Source organism: Macrosteles quadrilineatus, unplaced genomic scaffold (assembly GCF_028750875.1).
Source record: "Macrosteles quadrilineatus isolate MER2022 unplaced genomic scaffold, UCM_ALF_1.0 Scaffold_1__1_contigs__length_201487025, whole genome shotgun sequence".
Lineage (NCBI taxonomy): Eukaryota > Metazoa > Arthropoda > Insecta > Hemiptera > Cicadellidae > Macrosteles > Macrosteles quadrilineatus.
Window position 1 is genome coordinate 163374622 of NW_026542594.1, and position 20078 is coordinate 163394699.

At 32.7% G+C, this 20078-nt stretch overlaps 4 protein-coding genes across 4 annotated transcripts; 3 read left to right on the plus strand and 1 right to left on the minus strand.

The window, feature by feature from the left end:
* Positions 1 to 1275, minus strand: LOC129002153 (uncharacterized). Its single transcript, XM_054429759.1, has 2 exons — positions 1252 to 1275; positions 1 to 579 (listed from the first exon to the last, which is right to left on the minus strand). Exons 1-2 carry the CDS (start codon positions 1261 to 1263, stop codon positions 1 to 3), a joined length of 591 nt encoding a protein of 196 aa, XP_054285734.1. The 5' UTR covers positions 1264 to 1275.
* Positions 1276 to 4198: 2923 nt separating this feature from the next.
* LOC129002163 (uncharacterized) lies at positions 4199 to 5284 on the plus strand. The gene is made up of 2 exons (XM_054429771.1): positions 4199 to 4231; positions 4469 to 5284. Exons 1-2 carry the CDS (start codon positions 4199 to 4201, stop codon positions 5243 to 5245), a joined length of 810 nt encoding a protein of 269 aa, XP_054285746.1. The 3' UTR covers positions 5246 to 5284.
* Positions 5285 to 14406: 9122 nt separating this feature from the next.
* Positions 14407 to 14762, plus strand: LOC129002169 (cuticle protein 5-like). The gene is made up of 2 exons (XM_054429783.1): positions 14407 to 14428; positions 14482 to 14762. The coding sequence occupies exons 1-2, from the start codon at positions 14407 to 14409 to the stop codon at positions 14760 to 14762; spliced, it is 303 nt and encodes a 100-aa protein (XP_054285758.1).
* Positions 14763 to 18749: 3987 nt separating this feature from the next.
* On the plus strand, positions 18750 to 19631 carry LOC128985350 (uncharacterized). The gene is made up of 2 exons (XM_054404776.1): positions 18750 to 18769; positions 19023 to 19631. Exons 1-2 carry the CDS (start codon positions 18758 to 18760, stop codon positions 19602 to 19604), a joined length of 594 nt encoding a protein of 197 aa, XP_054260751.1. The 5' UTR covers positions 18750 to 18757; the 3' UTR covers positions 19605 to 19631.
* The last annotated feature ends 447 nt before the right edge of the window (positions 19632 to 20078 follow it).

A 20078-nucleotide genomic window follows, 5' to 3' on the forward strand; every position in this document is an offset into this window, starting at 1 on the left:
TTAGTAGTTTTGGGAAGCACTATTATCTATAGCCCGATGAATAGCCTGCAGATGATGTTCCCTGGCGGCAGCAACCTCTTGAGTGTCTGCCAGGTATCCGGACTTGAGCACCACGGGCTTGGCAAGGGGTCCGTGGTAAGGCGCCACATGATGGGAGTGTCCATGGTCGGTGCCGTAGTCTGAGGTGTATCTACCACTGTAGTGGTCACCGTAGCCTCCCTGAGCCTTGGCCTTGGCTATGGTGGCGAAATACTCAGCCTTAGCAGCGGTCACCTCGTGAGTGTCTGCGATGTGTCCGTCATGCAGGACGTGTGGGATGGCGGTGGGACCGTGGTACCTGATGTCTCCATGATGGCCGTCATAAGAGCCACTGTATTCCTGGCCGTGACCGTATCCATAGTCTCCTCCGTAGTGAGATTCCTTGGCTAGAGCGGCGAGATGAGCGTTCTTGGCTGCTGCTACCTCATGGGTGTCTGCCAGGTAGCCGTTGTGGAGGACGACAGGCTTGGCGGTGGGTCCGTGGTAGTAGCTGCAGTACACACGGTTGATGTGCAGGGCAGCAATAAGGATTATTGGGGCCTATATAAACATGTTATTGGTGTAAAAAACAAAAGTAATTATTTAAATTTAATCGTTTTTTATTTTGATATTGAAGTTAATAAAAGAACAACACTAAATTTTTATGAGACGTTTCTTTTATTTACTTTCCGTAGATTTAACAACTCGTACAATGCTGATCAAGAGGGTATTTTATGTTAAGCAGTGAAGTCAGTCACTGTTTCTCGAATAAATAGTAGGCAAATATACAACCCACGAAATTATCAATATGCCAATAAACTACGATGATTCATAGATGATATCTTAAATGTTGTTTTAACCAAATTGTTGATGTAAAGCTCATAAAGGTTTTTGCTGTTTTATTTGATATTTTTAAGATGTTTAACTGTGCTACAAAGTATAACATTATTACGCAAGTGTAAAGTTTAGTATATACACACATTACTTGTGTGTACGCATTTGTACCTACTTATCCTTTTAATACTACTTTTAAACCAATAGTCCTTATAACTACATCAAGAAAAATAACTTCAAGACAAAGATTTGTTGTCTAATATTTAACAACATATTTAACAAGCTGCAATTTTAAAAACTTTAATATTATACATTTACTTTAAAAAATAGTGTGGTTTACTAATAGCAATATTTAGTATGATCATGCCTTGCAATATTTAAGTGCTCGAATTAACTCACCAAGGTCTTCATGTTGTGGTGAGATGATTATGTGTGCTCAGTCAGATCTCTGTCCTGTATATATATACTGTAGACTACCAACAGAGTGGGGTAATATCCTGGAAGGACAAAGGATGAATGTAACGTCATTTTGAAGTAACGAGAGGACAGTTATTGGAGATTAGTCTTGTTTCATTATTATCTTACAATGATACTTCTTTAACTGTGTACAGATGATCACAAATAATATTAAAGTTTATGTAGGAGTGAAACTTAGAAAAATGATAACTTTTTATATGTATATCAAACTAACAATAAACACATTAAAATTATGCTTTCACCGTTTTGTGAAAATCTTATTCATCATTGATTTTCATACTCCTCGTAACCGTTGGGTTTCTCGAAATGTCACTTTCTTATCATGTTACACCAATCATTTTAGTAAAAATACTTTGTAATAAGTTAAAAATAAAAAATAACTATTTTTTAAAACCTACCAAATAGTCATAAGAAGTTTTAATGTATGGCATTCAAGAAGTTTTTCAGACTTTAAAATCTATAGTAGCATAGGCCTACTTGTTTTAAGTCATTCGTTAAACGAGTTTTAGACTGTATTTATATTTTGTATTTATTGCGATAAACAGGGGGGGCACCAGCTTTACGTAAAGAATGTTAACAGAATGGATGACAGTGGCAAATAAAGGGGTTTTGGGTCAATCTGGCTTCTTATCTTTAGTCCACTCTGTCATAACATAGAAGGTTTTAATTAGAGAAGCACATATTACAGACTACAATATCAGGCTTTATTACCTTGCTTAAGTGTATCAGGTTAGCTTGATTGCCTCCCATACTTAGGACAAAAACTCGTTAAAGTATGATGTCAACATTTAAGCATTGACTATTGGATACAGAAGTATACAGTATAAAGTTGTTGTATTAATAGTCAAAGATTTAAGTCATCGCCAAAGGCTTAACATATTTAGGATACATTTTTATTCACTTGCCTAGTTACCTAAAGTAATAATTTTTAATGTCAATGTCTATGTGTACTTCTTATTGGATAATAAAATATTTTATTTTTTATTTTTACTCAACTATTTCTATATTTGCACGCAGATAACTTACAGCTTATAATTAATTTTATATATTTGTTTAATTACTTAAGCATTTCATTATAAACATGAGCATGAAGGTGGATTCAGCAACCAAAATTAAAGATGTGTGGTCGTCTGGATGAAGGATTGTTGAATCTATAATATAGAAATAGAGCTGTAATTATTGCAGAATATTTTTTTAAATCTACTTTGTAGTTCGCGTAGGACATCAAAATATTCGCTGTATAAATAGGCATGTAAAAGTAAAATAAAAACCTCAAACATCTTCGCGGAGCACTATGTATCTACAGTACTGTTCATACTGTCTACATACGGTACAGTATGCAGCAATTATCCTTCATTGTAAGCATATACTTACTTGGAATATAAATAGGTGATTTACACGTAAAGAGAATAACAATACAGGCTGTTCTTAACTGCTAGTGATCGAAAAGAAAGCAGCAATAGTTGTCTTTAATTAAAGAAAAATCAAACTAAGTTTTCAATAAAAATATCCCGAAATGTAAAACTATACATAACTAAAAATTGTATGCTTCTAAAGGTGATAATAAATCTGGTATAAAGGAGTCTAAAAGTATGCTTAGTCAAAGCAGAAGTGAGAAGATGTTCTACCGGCGTTTTTATTTCATTTCACAAATAAGATTTATAAGACTGTCTTTCTCAGCAGGGTGTATACCGTTCGAAAATACCTCTTGTTCGTTTAAAACTTTATGTATTCTTTTTAATATTTAAATTCCACTTACAATGAATATGCTTTAGAATAAAACTTATTAAATAAGAAAAACAGTCTAGCTAGATTTGTAGAGTTAATAAAATTTGACTTGACGAATTTCGTCTCTAACAATGCTCTAAATAAATACACTTTGAAAACCTCTCTCCATGTGAAATAACGGGGGTAATACTGAATCCTACCTGAATAAGGGTAATCTCCGAACTTTGCTTAAGTTCCACCAGATTCAATTTCAGAACGTTTACTTTCGATAGCGACTCACTGTTAAGCATGAAAGTTGTTTTAGACTTCCACTTGCACTTAGCCTAATATATTATGTATTATTAAAAAGACACGTCAAATGAGATAGTTTCATCAGAGTTTGTTAACCTAACAATCCATATTTATTTTCGAGGTCCATCCATAAGTTTATATTATAATATTACAACAAAACCTATCGCATTGGCACAAAATTAAAACAAAAGACCCATCACTTGATAAAATATCGAGACCATCAAAACAAAGCTATATTTTAAATTAACTCTTATTGTTACTATTTTTATGAACTTAAGAAATGTGATGCGTGTCTATTGAAAGTCGTTATTTTTCCATGGGAAATGTATATGCAAACATTTTCTAAAACCTGCCGGATTGAATAATCAAACCGAAAAGCAAATTTATAAATAGTACTCATATTATATTTGCGAATTTTAAATTAGGTTTTGCTGATGGTTTTCTTATGGAAAAATAATCATGCAAATTATTCTATCCTCCTAAATTAAGTTAAAAGCTAATTTTTCCCGTGTCCAGTTAAATTTAAGTTGAAGTGGCAACTGATTTTATTTTGCTTCATGACCAATAAGTATATAGCGACTTAGATTTCAGTAAAGATATCTGGAGTCGAGTAATCACTCTTAAATTATCCTGTAACAATACCGTAAGAAAACAAACCCAAACTTATAATATAAATGATATCAGCAAATTAAAATAACAGACCTCCGTAATAATAATATACCTATATTCACCTATTGAAATCAGTGAAACATTAAAGGAATTCCAACACTTGCAGACATCTTACCAGGATATTAGCACATACTGTTGGTAGTCTACAGTATATATACAGGACAGAGCTCTAAATGAGCACATGTCATCATCACACTACAACATGAACACTCTGGTGAGTAAAGAAACATGTTTATTTAACTCAAGGTAATTTGTTAAATTAGGTGTAGCAATACCTAAATTATTGTGTTAATATAGTTTGACATTCATTTTGTTAAAAGTAAGTTAAAATTATAATACAAGAAAACGCCAGACAAACCGACTAGATGGTTGGCAAAAATTTGATGTTATTATTTAATATAAACAATGTTGGTACCTGTGTATATTCTATTAAAACAATTGATGTTTTTAGGCATCCTTTGTTCTTTTTGCTACTTTGAATACCCAAAGTGTATACTGCAGCTACTACCATGGACCTACCGCCAAGCCTGTCGTCCTCCACAACGGCTACCTGGCAGACACCCATGAGGTAGCAGCAGCCAAGAACGCTCATCTCGCCGCTCTAGCCAAGGAATCTCACTACGGAGGAGACTACAGATACGGTCACGGCCAGGAATACAGTGGCTCTTATGGTGGATATCATGGAGACATCAGATACCACGGACCCATCGCCAAGCCTGTCGTACTCCACAACGGCTACCTGGCAGACACCCATGAGGTAGCAGCAGCCAAGAACGCTCATCTCGCCGCTCTAGCCAAGGAATCTCACTACGGAGGAGACTACGGATACAGTCACGGCCAGGAATACAGTGGATCTTACATGTATGACGACCATCATGAAGACACCAGGTACCACGGTCCCACCGCCATCCCACACGTCCTGCATGACGGACACATTGCAGACACTCACGAGGTGGCCGCTGCTAAGGCTGAGCATTTCGCCGCCGTAGCCAAGGCTAAGGCTCACGGAGGCTACGGTGACCACTACAGTGGCAGATACGCCTCAGACTACGGCACCGACCATGGACACTCCCATCATGTGGTGTCTTACCACGGACCCCTCGCCAAGCCCGTGGTGCTCAAGTCCGGATACCTGGCAGACACTCACGAGGTCGCTGCCGCCAGGGAACATCATCAGCAGGCTATTCATCAGGCTGTAGATAATGTTCCTTACAAAAATGCCTACTGATTGACATATTCCTTGAAATAAATAAATAAATCCTCTGATGATTGTCGTATTAATTTTAAGGCCATAGGATTTTATTTTTGTATGTTACCATGTATATTATGTGTATTTAATTGAAAAATCTTATGAATATCAGTGTAATACATTTTTGTGGTATAATTATTCATTATTCTTATCTAAAAACATTTAACATTACACACTATTTAATATAATACACCAATAAAGAGGGACATTTTAAAGTTCTGTTGCATGACGTGAAAATTGTGTTAATTTATTTAATGGGTAAGCAGTGAAATGATGGTTGGAAAGTATGCATTATCATATATGATCTGTAGCACAATAATAATACTACAGAATGAACAGAAAAAATGTTTCGTCAATTATTAGTTGCAATTTCACTTACATTGCCTGGTTTAATATTAATAATCAAAGCTTAGTAATTAATCGGAGGTCATCGGTATATTGGTTAAGTATTTTCAATTGCTCTTGTTCAAATATTAAATTATTATGAAGAAGTGACAAAGGAAACATAGCGTTGCTACACTTTGAAGTTCTTATAGAGGAATTGCCGGTAGTTAAGCAGCTGATGTCAAGAATGTAAGTTTGGTATTTTACTCGAGTAAACATGTTTCCAAAGATGTAACCTCAAAACTTGAATTCAGAATCAGTGTTAGTGTATCGTTTCAATGTCCTTGATATTTTAAAAAAATCTTTCAAAACTAAAAAAGTTGTTTCGTCACCTAAAATTAAGAAAATAAAGTTACTTATTCAATGGGACCAAAGTTATTAAGTTATTGCCAAAAAAAAAAAAAAAAAAAAAAAATACACAGGTATTGAAATAACAAATCAAATACAAATAATACTCGTAGTTGGTGCAATACTATGCGAATAGTGGTAAGGCCAAAATACTATTTGGTCCTACAACTGCTACCATAGTACATGATAGCACTAGGTTTAAGTGATTCTTGTCTGAGTGAATCGTGATGTATGAATATTTATATATTAAAAACTTAGTGCAGATTGTTTTTGTTATATGTACATTAAATATTGAAGAAAGCTATGTAACTACTTGAAAATAGGTGTAAAAGTAAGTGTTAAAGTTCATATTTGAATAGTACAATGCTCAAAAATAAATAATATTAAATAAAAAATCTTAAATTAAATATATTTAATGGAACTGAACTATTTCAACACTCAATGCAATCCTAATCTCAACACTTTGGGCCAAGTTACAATGACAAAATTTTGATCCAGATTCTAACATATGATATTGCAAATTAAAATAGATTCCTTAATGTAAAATGGCCGATTACACAAACATAAACATTGTTATTATCATGTTGTCTATTTCTATTCACTTACAGATCCTATACTTATGTTAAACCCAGCACTACGCATTTGCTCAAACTTCTCCAAAGTTTCAAATTAACTTCGTTCATAATGCAAAATGTTTATTTTGTGGATAGCCGGGATTCCGAGCACGTTTAGAGCTAATATAACTATTAGTGACGTTGATCTCTCTAGGCACCTCAGGCATGATTTAATTTGTAGAAAAAACTTGAATTGGAATCGGTTGTCAGCAGTTTGAATATTTAGAGTTACTTTTACATTTATGAATACTTTAAAACTTAGGTAGCTTGTATTTATGATAGCAATGAGGAACACAATTGAAAAAAATTAAACAGTGTGAATACAAAACTATACGGGTATATAATTATACTACCATATTTTGACTAAAACGAAGTTTTAACTTGATAAAATATATTAGATAGCGCAGGACGTAATAATCTTATAATTAATCCCTAAAGCAAAGCAAAGTCAACAATGTTTAAGATATGAAGCCAGAAACACAAACATCTAAGGATAGAAGTGTTAGTTCTATTTCAGTTTCTCAGTTGACTGTTATGATTAAAGCAATTTTATTTTATAACTTAACGGGTTTGCTGATAAGGTGTTTTTTATATTATAAAGGAGCATCGTAAAACATGTTTTGCGCCATTTTCTGATCCTATTTAATAAAAAATGGTTGTTTTTAATGAGTTCTATACATTTTACTTCCCATTTAGATGATTGGACCTGAATTCATTAGGAGAATCCATTACAATATGCGACACATTGTAAACAAATTAAATGTAAAAAAATAAAATTTGGTTCAGTAACATAAAGGTAAACTTAACTTCCGAATCCTTGAATTCTTGTAAGACATTTGAACTAGGCTCAGGGATGAACACTTATGTATTTAAAAATTATTTGAAGGAGTTTTGTGTCTTAACTTATTTTGGTTTATAACCAGGTTCTGCAGAGCTCGCTACGTTTTTTGATGATACCATACAATTAGTATGATACCGTTGGAACACAATACTATTTGCTATGAAATTCAAAACCCAAAAGACACCCTCATTTAACAAACAGTACAACCTTTTAATGGTTTCATAATTTAAGGATTCAAACAAACTTGTTGGTTGGTTTGTTGGTTGGTATTGGTCCTGGTTGGTTTTAAGGATTCAATACCAACAATATTCTATCAAAAAAGTATGAAAGGATTCCTGCCAGACTGAACGCTAGAAATAAAGGTAAGGTTATCAACTGAACGGTGGAAGTGGGGTGAAAGCAGGAAGTCCCTAACTAAAAACAGGTGTCAAACGCAAGAAGAGCTTTTATCTTGAATACTTTAAAATAAATTTTGAGTTGGGCCACTTTTAAGTCGACTGTTGGTTGCATAGTAAACTAGTAGCAAATTATATATATTTACTTTGGATTTTACGAACAAATGACGTCACTGCAACAATTGTACTCAAACGGGAACAGATGTTTTCTTGTAGACAATTTTCACCACCAATAAATGATTGTACTGATTCTACTTGAAGAATTCACTATAAATGTAGTAATACAATAATGGTTATCAAATAAATGTACCTACTTTGAATCAGTCAACGTCTAAAAATGTAGATATCATAATGAACTTGCATTGAAAATTGTTTGTGTGAAAAACTATGTTCTTAGTCGAATAAAGGTTTTATAGTTTAAATAAGTATAATTTTAAACTTCCATGTATCAATATGGTACGTATGACATTTGAATAATAATTAAAAAAGGTTAATAAATCTATTTCTGTTGTCTAAGTATTTCGGGTGTCTTGTTGTCTTTAAATATAAGAAAACTAAGAAAAGCATAACGCTTTTATGGGGTAGCCTTACGGTTGTTTAATAAGAGCCTTTGACTTTTACAAAGCTATAACAAAAAAATAAACTGTACAAAGAGCCTTCAGTGAGAATTAACGTTAGAAATACCAAATCCCTGCTGAATACAGGTAATCTTCAACCTTTGCTGGAGCTGCGACAGATCAATTCCAGAGTGTTTACTTTCGGTAACGACTTACTGTTTGTATATGAGAAGTTTTCCTCAAAGATATCATCTTAAGCATTGAAGGAAATTCATACTTTCATTGTAAAACACTGAATATTATTTCAGTTAAAAAACATGTACTTGTGGGTTATTATAAGATCTAATAGTTTTTATTATTTTTTAGAAATTATTTTATATTATTCTTTAGCTTAGATCTTTAAACAGTAATTATAATGAATAAAACTGGTTGTCCCTTTTACAGCTGGTATTATGTACAGCCGAAAGAATAATGTAAATCAAAGATGTCCAGGAAATTGAATAAACCCTGAGTAAACTCCACATTAAACTGTGTACATTTTTGAAATGCGAAATCTATAAGGGTTCAAAATGATTCTCGTAACAATGTTTGAAACAATGAAATTAAAACGGCACGTGACCAATATAATTAAAATATCATCATCATCATAAATTCTTTTATTGATTTTACCCTCAAGGGGTACATCAAATTGATTTGATTAAAAATATAGAATATATTCCTTTTAAACGTTTGGAATGTATTGGAACGTAAAGTTAAATAATCAAACACGTTTACACGTTTTGAAAAGGTTGTTTTAGACCAATATCTTTGTTACGATAATATTATCTTAACCGGGAGCAAGAAAGTAAGAAAGTATTTTTTTTTTATTGTAAAACCATTACTAGCACCAATTGACCTTCAAATCACTAATGATCGAATCGATAAAAAATTTCAAAAGCATAAAGTCGTATTAGTTTGATCATAAAACTTAAGCTGTGGTCACTTGCCACAACTGCTATTAAATTACATTAGCTACTGAGATAAACGAAACAAAATTAAATGCTTTATTTTCCATTAGGCAACTAATGTAACTTAACATACGTCATAGCTTGTTGCGTAAACATTCCACAATATAGAGTAGAAATCCATGTTATTGGATCACGTAGATACTCAGAAACTGGACAAAACTTTTAAAAATTTTTCAATTATTATCTGGGAAAAACTGTAATAAATATATAAAATATTAAGGATTAACATAAACAGGGACTTAATAAAAAAAAATACCGTTTCAGATTATCAAAGCTACAACAATTTAAGACATCTAGAACGTCTAGAAATAGTATGACATTATTTTTGAAAGGGGGGATTCTGTGTGCGGGGGGGGGGTTTAAGACGTAATTGGTCTCTATTTAACATTTTATAATAATTTACGACCATAACCAACTTACCTAATATTAGATGGAATAAAAGAATTATATTAATATTTATGAAATAATAATATACCACGACAATGTTCAAATAATAATCATTTAAATTAAGAATATTCTTTTAGTGCAAGATAACACTATACTATACACTACATATAACTATACAATTAATTTTTAATGGTATTTGAGGAGGGCAATCGACGCTACACGTTTTTAGTCTTGGAAGTCCTAACTTGGAAGATACTTGTAATCAATTTATCAACAGGAACGATGACGTCAATTACTAGCTCTAGTGTCAAATGGAAAGAAATTTAATTCTTATTTGTATATTGTTTTTAGATATTTGGAAATATATATTTAAAGGATCTTGCACATTAGTCATGAACACAATCCAGAATGGTATATTTCAAACTTTAAATTGGTGAGTCAAATGTTTTTATCAGAATATAACAGGGAATTTCAGTTTTTGATCGTTTTCAGTTGTGTTATTGGTATGTTTGAAAAGAGAAGGATATAAAAAAATATTTTAAAAAGTATTAAATTAAAATATGGAATTACTCTTAACTTGTAACAATAAAATGTTGTTCGTGAATTATTGATAAACAATGTATGCTGTAATATTCCTAGCGATTGAAATAGACTAATTTTGACTGCAGAAAACAAGAGACAAACACGACATAAAATTCGTATTATATATTTTGTAAACATAAAATTAAAATCTAAAAAAACTTTAAATTATAATTATTAAATTCCAAACACAATATTTATTTAACATTTAATTATTATTTAAAATATTTTAAAAATGTTCAAATAACCAGACGAAATGTTTGTATTCACAGTAATTAACTGTTATAGAAGCAGACACCAACATGACTGCAATCGTCATGTCACTAAATAGTCGACCCTCAAAATGGTCTTCTGTCCTTGATTGGTGTCACTAGAATTCTCTCATCCGCAGTAAAAGATTAAGTTTAAATGGTTTAAACTTACCAACAATCTTTTCCACATTCAGTGTGCGCACTTTCAATTTAGATTGATAACAACCGAACTATGCACAGTCCCCAGCTAATGTGGCCCTATCCCAGAAGCACGGCAGATTTCATCCTTTAAATATTTTACTAGTTGAGTTAGTATCTCTTTCTGGGGGTTTCTCATTACGAACTGTTGAACTTTGGGATAGATGAACGTATTTAATTTAAGTTTTTTCAGTCTCGTTTTCTTTTAATTTTTTATGGGATGCTTACTGCTTTGTAATATTTATTTTACTATAACTACGCCCACGTGACCTTAAGGTGACAAAACCGTATATTTGGCGAGACCATATACTATTATGTTCCTATTAAATATTGGTTCAATAATATTTTTAAATATTTTTATTTCTTGAAAACCCCCAATCTTGTTGTAAGATGAGAAAATAAAATCGGAAAATTTAATTCATAAACACATAAGAGGCTATAGAAATGGTTAAATAACAAACATAAAATTAATATGTTTAAAGTATTTTTAGTAATAAAAGGAGTTTATATATACCAAATGAACTTGAAAAATAATATTAGTTGAACTTTTGGTATGCCTTTGTAGTCTTAATGAACGAAACATATCACAACGAAATAAAAACTAATTATTTAGCATCATCTTGCAATAAAATTGTGATTTATAGACAGCATAAATTGTTGAATGGCATAAAATCAGGAAATATTATTTTATTCAGTTTGAAATTAAAGAAAAAAAAATTGATTTGTCCACCATAAGAGAAGGTTAATTGAAAGGGCATTCTAAAAATACCAAGGAGCTCTGTAAAGCTACAACTCTATTGGCAAATTCTTTGTAATTGAGTGGGACAAAGACGGACTCTAGATTGATGCTGGTCTAATTGGTTCTGCAAAGAAAACAAACTTTACAAATAATTAAATTAAATTATACCACAACACTAATTATTTGTTGTATATATTTCAAGTTTATTTTGATAAGCTAAATATTAAAGTCAGTTGTAAGATGTGGGTCAAAGGCGTCTAATCTACGTTGACATCCATGACATTACTATAAAACACTGTTCCAGCAATTGGGTGTAGTTCCCGTCACATTGGCCTGCTTTACATGCGGCTTAGGCCTATCGTACTACTTCTTACCGACCACACACCTGAGCAATATCCTTCTAACTTTTGAATAACATGGATAAACAGCTGGTTTGATTTTGTTTTTATGAATATTCTTTATATTTGGACTTATTTCCCTAAAAGCGTTTTTGTAATCACTTCAATGTCTCTCTTGAAAAATACCACCTAGGTGTATATATATATATAAAAAAAACTATTATTATACCGTCCGATGAACTGTGAACCAAGAAAAAATGTTTCAATTGCTGCATATTAAAATGCAATAAACTATTATATATTCTTGTCATCCTTAACGGTGCTCAAGTTTTCTTTATTTATTTACCTGACAGTGCCATTTTATGAATTAGAATCAACAAGTTAATTGCATCTATTTGTTTCATTTCTAAGATGGCCACGTTTAACATGATTCAACAGTAGGAACTATTTAAATTGTTTCTTGTAACTAACGCAAAACGTACCTAACCTATTTCCACCATAATGATCGAGTTATATATTTTAAATTGGGAATCTTGGGAACATGTACAAGGAAGATGAGTTGAGAATATAACTAAATAAAATGGCAGCTGAGTACAGCAATCAGTCTGCGGTTATTACAGATTATTTGACACAGCTGATTCTCAAGTGTTGAGAATTATCCTTCCCTAAGGTGGGTAGCTTAAAACAGATTTTATATTTATTACATTTAATGTTCTTAGCATTATTGTGTGTACTAAATTAAAAATTAAATTACAACCATAATGATTATTTTTTTCTCTTTTTTAAATTAAACAGACTAAATCTAACATAGTTTTGAAGCGTTCTACTATAAAGAAATACTTTTAAAAATTATAAAATTATTATCGTACAAGATAAAGGGTAGTGTACACTGTTTATCATGACATACAAATACACAGGGTCTTTCGAGGATATTCTACAAGTACAACATTATACAGTGTTTAAGCTTTTAGGGTTATGAAACAAACATGAAGATAAACATTCGTCGTTTAAAGACATCAAGTTTTACAGTTTTCTATAACCTCTATTTTTATCTTACAGGAAATGTAGTGTTCTTAGATCATGTAAGTGTGTATGTAAAATATAAGTGACTCAATATGAATTGATACACGTTATTATTCTGTGTTACTTATGATTTAAAGCAGTTTAATCATTAGTAGTCATGTGTTCAAAGAAGCATTTTGCCTTGTAAGTTCACGATAAATTATTAATCAAATAAAAAAATCTAGGATTCTTTTAGTACTTTAAAACAATGAAAGTGGTCAGGTATGATTTTGATTTTGTATAGGTAAAACATGTATTGACACATTAGCGCTGTTCTTACGCAAAATAATAATTAACAATAACATTACCAAGTTAATTGAAAGTACATCCGTTGAAAAGTCAACAATCCTGTACAAGTGTTTATATAGCTAATTATAGGTGAAGTTATTGAACTTGAATTTAAATAAGTTTATAACAAAAGCATTTAGCACCTTACTACTATAAACGGATTTCTCAGAAATTAAATAACAACCTTCTGATTGCCAGGTGATCACTATAACTATCCAGCTGTAGGTGGAAAACAAAATGTATTATCAATTGTAGTACAAAATAATTAATGAAGTGAAAAAAATAGTCACATACACGTCTTATATAATAGTTCAAAATATGTTTTTTATAAAAAAAAAATACTTTTTAGGCACCCAATTAAGCCAATTAAGCTTGGAAGGTTCCCTAGAACACAATACACATCTGTTACAATTAGAAAGACAGTACAGGAATGCAGACATCTGCCAGGATATTAGCCCATACTGCTCGTAGTCAGCAGTATATATACATAACAGAGCTCTGACTGTGTACAGATCGTCATCAAACAACAGAATGAACACTTTGGTGAGTAGGGCACAACTGTAGGTGATAGCATAGATTTAAGGAGTGTACCCTTTGATCTTAGGTAATAGGTTTCATTTCATAAAGAAAGGTTAATACTTGTAAACAAAGTTATAGTATTTTATTTTTTTGGAAATATGGCTTAAAGTTTTACTATGCTACAGATTTTGTAACAACCGCAAATGTAACTAAATGTTTAATAATGTATACCTGAAATTATTTGAAATAGGTCAGATTAAACTCCATAATTATTACGTTTTAAGTAATGCATCTGATCTGCACGGTTTTTATATTGGGAAACATTGGCTGCTGTTTAGTTGTGTTAGTATTAATATATTGAGACTGAATCAACTAATGTATATACTATATAACAATATATTCTATTTGTTCAGGCATCGTTAGTATTTTTGGTAGCTCTGTACACTAACAGCGTGTACTGCAGCTACTACAACGGACCAACCGCCAAGCCTGTCGTCCTCCACAACGGCTACCTGGCAGACACGCATGAGGTAGCAGCAGCAAAGAACGCTCATCTCGCCGCTCTAGTCAAGGAATCTCACTACGGAGGAGACTGCGGATACGGTACCGGCCAGGAATACAGTGGCTCTTATGATGGTCATCATGGAGACATTAGGTACCACGGAACCACCGCGATCCCACACGTCCTGTATGACGGACACATCGTAGACACTCACGAGGTGGCCGCTGCTAAGGCTGAGCATTTCGCCGCCGTAGCCAAGGCCAAGGTTTACGGAGGCTACGGTGACCACTACAGTGGCAGATACGCCTCAGACTACGGTGCCGACCATGGACACTCTCATCATGGGGCGCCTTACTACGGACCCCTCGCCAAGCCCGTGGTGCTCAAGTCCGGATACCTGGCAGACACTCACGAGGTCGCTGCCGCCAAGGAATATCATCTGCAGGCTATTCATAATGTTGTGCATCCCCTGGCATCCATCGTTTAATGATGAATTTTGCCATAATTTATAAAATAAATATATTTAAAAATCTGCTTTTGTCTTTGGTTTACGACATATTATTAGTGTTAATTTGTATTAAAAGTTTTAGAATTTTGTTTATTTTATTATATTGTATATGATATTGGTGAAGTATTGAACTGGTGAAATATCAAAATAAAATAAATTACTTTACTATACAGGGTGTCACCAAAAAAACAACTTAAAAATTTTGAAGTTCAATACAATCTATTGAGGCAACCATTGATCATTTTTGAAACTACTATATTATAGAGGAACTGATAATGTTTTTTTTTCAACATGATTTCTTTGTATCAGCTGAGCTGTTCTTGTCGCTCAAAGCTTAACGTAAAGTAAGGCAGACGTCATTAACTTCCAAAAAAATCTCAGTGTGTTGACAAACAAAATGTAATACAATTAATTTTTCCGTATGGGGGTTTGCCAAAGACCAAGTTTACAAGTCGAACTCTCCAATGTTGGAGAATTGAGATTTAAAATCAATGCAGACTTCAGCAACATCACTGATGAAATGCGACATGGTCAAGATAACCGCATTGACTGTCTTTTTGTCATCAATGGAAGCCATGTTGAAATTGTTTTAATAAACTTATATGTAAAACTAAAAAACTTAAGAAACTTTAAAAAACTTAAGAATATGTATGTGTTTAATACTTTACATTTAATACAATTTGTATAAGCCTGCTATTAAAATATTTAGACTGCAACAAAGTTGTTCAGTTTATTTTGAAACACAGTTGTTGGGTTTAAAAATTCGATAAAGCACAACCCGTTTAAATTACCCTGTACCTATAAAAATGTGACGTTAGAATAATGTCAATCAAATTTTAGTTGATTTTGATGATAAATATAAACCGTTTTAAAACACGTAATCGCTCTTGTTCGACTGTTGTAACCCAATTCTTTTTTAGGTTAATGAAGCATGGTAAGTTTAAGAGAGCTCATAAGTTACATTAAATTGTGCTTCTAAAAGTTTATGCAAAACAAGTAAATGAATATATATTTTTAATTATTAAGGGTATAAAAGTCTAAATCTAATTTTCGATACCTACAAAGGTTACGTTTAATAATAATGTGAGTTAGAGGTATTACAATATCGGAGGATTTGATAAAAAAAACCCGTGGTAAAAAAGGGTCAATGCTAAACTCTACACTATAATATAACATATTCATCCATAGTTAAGATCAGATATGTTTAAAGCAAACTCAACTTATTAAGCCCTGGAATGTTACAGACCTGGAAAATTATCAAGTTAAAGAATAAAACTGATTTAATTTCACAGAATATTTAACCTTGACCAACGTATGATCAATTACTAAAAAAATCGTTATATACTCCTCAATACCCATTAATACCTCTAACGAATCACTGATATCTACACCTGACATAGTAATTGATTCTTTGAGTTTTCAAAACCCTTAGGTCTATTAAATATAGTTCATATCGACAATAATGAGACTATATTAGTTTATTTCCACATACTCACAAACATCTATAGTCGGTATGTGTTATCAGCGATCACAAATACGATTTTCATAAGAGAAGAAATCTCTAATGGAAAATGACTAAGAACCATCATTCTGAGCACGTCTAGCTCTAATATAACTGAAGTGCGACTTTGATCTCTCCAGGCTCCTCAGGTATCATCTAATTTGTAGGGAATCTCTGCAGATGAAGTAATTATCATCATTTTATATATTTGTCAGTTTTTTATAGATTATTCATTTATGAATAAGTTGGTTAACCAGCTCAATGCAACTGTAGCAACGGGAATATTTCGAGTCTGTCACTCAAAAAAATTTAACATTTAAAAACTAAATAAATTAAAAATACATTTTTAACAATATAAATGTACGTAGAATGGAAAATTATTTGGTCGTTGAAATGTTACAATATTTTGTTTACGAAATATTAAAAATGTTACACGCTTGACCGTGTCTTTTCTCTGGCATTGAGAGAAGTCCTTACCTTTTGTGAGTGTACATTCTGCTAAGTGAAAACATGAACAAATCATGGATAATATATACCTGCAACTCTTTTTTGATTATTATTTATAATAGAAAGAGAACTTAATAAAAGGTTTACCAGCGCTATTTGGCTGAAACAGTTCAAAGCAGCATCCAATAAATTTTTTTTTTAATCATTAGAGAACACTGTGGCAAAAAAAATAAGAATTTTTAAAGAGGTTGGCGGCCTCTTTTAACCTTGCATTTGCCCGTCCACATAGATTAAAGATCACTAAATGCAGATTTTAGTGCATCACTAAATGTTACTTTAAAAGATCAAAGATTTATTATTTATTAGAAGACTGATTGTACTACAGGAAATATAAGCTATATATTAAGCCATGTAATCCTAAAAGAAACAGTGGGGACAGTATTCTATAAAAAAAAACTGAAAAAAACTGATGTAGGTTGTTACTGTGTGAGTCGTCCGAATTATTAAATAGTAACTCTAGTTCCTAGTGGAAGTTTAGTTAAAGTTGTATATAAATAAGTTTCCCTTAGATAAACTTCAGATGTCACTTTGGTGATCACATATGACTGAATTTACTTGTTTTCAGAATTCATTCATAATTTTAAAAACGTATTTTCTATCGGATAAAACATTATGCTTTAATTTAAAGTTTCGTGGGCAAAGCCACGTCGGAGTAGTCAGTGTACAATGTTACAAATCTAGTAATATTCAAGCATAGGAATACAACTTGAGGTTTATTTTTGAACATCCTGTATCAGCCCCTAAAGAAAAGGTCAAGTACTGTATTAAGAAAATAGCGTATATGGACATTACATTAGTAATTAGGTTGGAGACACAGCTGGCCCTCAGGGAAGGATCAGATTAATAATTATGTCTCGACCACATGAGTAACTGTCCTTACAGTCACTTGGCCTATGGGGTAACGTAATGAATTGTAGCGTAATAGAGTTACCATGGAATAAACCCATTGCTTTGTAAATAAAAAACCATCTACAATAACCTATTTTCATAAAATCATGATATATTGCATATATATATATATATATTTAATGGAGTAAATAATTAACATGGAGCAACGCCAATGATTAAGATATGCAGCGTGATCGCGAAAAAGTCAGGTATGAAGTGTATTATTCTGAAAGCGTTTTCCTTTTGCACATTTAGTTATTAACAATACTCTATAAGGAAATTTTGGCCTTTGATTATACAGGGCTAGTATAGCAAATAGAAAATCAATAATAGACCCTAATAATTACAGTAATGCAAAATATTTTAATTTATCCTAACGGAATGTTTAATTATGAGGCAACAAACCTATAGGTTTCTTTTTATAACCAAAATAAAATTGAGACTGTTTTATCTGAATCTCAAAGAATAGCAAATATTTATAAGTCGATGTGTAAAGCTTCTAAGATTCTATGTAACGTCAAGATAAAATGAACGATCAAGAATTGAAATACCAAACGAATATTTTAAGGCAGGGAGTAAGCAATTTACTATATTGCATTACCTGATTTATACAGTCCACACTTTAAATACTGAATTTAATACTACAATTTTAAAATATCACATAAACATTTATGTTGCATCAAAGTTCAATCATCAGAGATAACTGTTGTCTAATGAACAATCACGGCGACAGTCTTTTAACTCCATGATCCCAGCAGGTATTTACAAATATGAAATACTCCTTAAATATTACCCTTCACTGTAAATACAATGTACAAGAAGTTATCGTTCATACTATACTAAACTGTAGATAGATGCAAAAACTACCTTTTAAATGTCAGGATAAAACAATCAATTAAACATAAAAATGTTTCTTTTAATGCATAACACACCTACTGCAATTAGTAAAACGTCATTAGAACACCAACACTTGCAGACAACCCGACCGGATATTAGCCAACGATGTTAGTACAGTGTCTACAGTATATATATACAGGACAGAGCTCTGACTGAGTACAGATCATCATCATACTACAACATGAACACTCTGGTAAGTATAAACTAAAAAGCTACTGGCACGATTTTATCGTTAAGTTAGCTATTGGGTATAACATTTTAATTTTATAGAAGGAGAGCTAAAGTAAATAATGTAATTTTATGGATTTTATAGAACACGATTATAAAATTATATTTTTTAGAACATAAAATACTCACTTCAGTTTATGTAATTGAAACATTACTGAGTAGTATGTTTAGCACTACTGCTAAGGTGCCACATAATAACAACAATATCTTTTGTTTAGGTATCTTTAGTCATTGTAGCTGTCCTGTACACCCAGAGCGTGTACTGCAACTACTACCACGGTCCCGCCGCCAAGCCTGTCGTCCTCCACAACGGCTACTTAGCAGACACCCGTGAGGTAGCAGCAGCCAAGAACGCTCATCTCGCGGCTCTAGACAAGGAATCTCACTACGGAGGAGACTACGGATACGGTACCGGGCAGGAATATAGTGGCTCTTATGACGGCCATCATGGAGACATCAGGTACCACGGTCCCACCGCCATCCCACACGTCCTGCATGACGGACACATTGCAGACACTCACGAGGTGGTCGCTGCTAAGGCTGAGCATTTCGCCGCCGTAGCCAAGGCCAAGGCTCACAGAGGCTACGGTGACCACTACAGTGGCAGATACGTCTCAGACTACAGCGCCGACCATGGACAATTCTATCATGTGGCACCTTACCACGGACTCCTCGCCAAGCCCGTGGTGCTCAAGTCCGGATACCTGGCAGACACTCACGAGGTCGCTGCCGCCAGGGTACATCATCTGCAGGCTCTTCATAACTCGGTGCAACATAGGGATTACTTTCATGGTTTTTGATTAATTTGGTCCTAATTTATCAAATAAACCGACTATTAAACATCTGCACTGTCTAATCATTTAACTGATAGTATTATATTCCATTCTTGCTACTAAACCATCTGTTCCTTAGTTTTTCTTCAACACATGTTAGCTCACCTGTTATGATAAAAATATTGTTTGGACAACCTGTTGACTGCATTAACCAAAGAAAATGTAGAGCATTGTCTGATAAGACTTGCCTGGATCAGGTGATTAAATTGGTTTTACATTTACCTAGTTTACTGTTGAATGGTGCAAAGCTTATTGTACATGTGTATGGAAATAATAATTTAACTGCAACGATTAAGATAAATTAATGACAACTTATTGTCAAGGGGAAAGTCTCAGGATTCGAAATAAATAAACCAAACTCGTTATCAAACCCGTAATACTGTAATGTTACAGAAATTTTTATTTTTCAATTATTTGCTAACTTGAAGCTAAGTTAATACA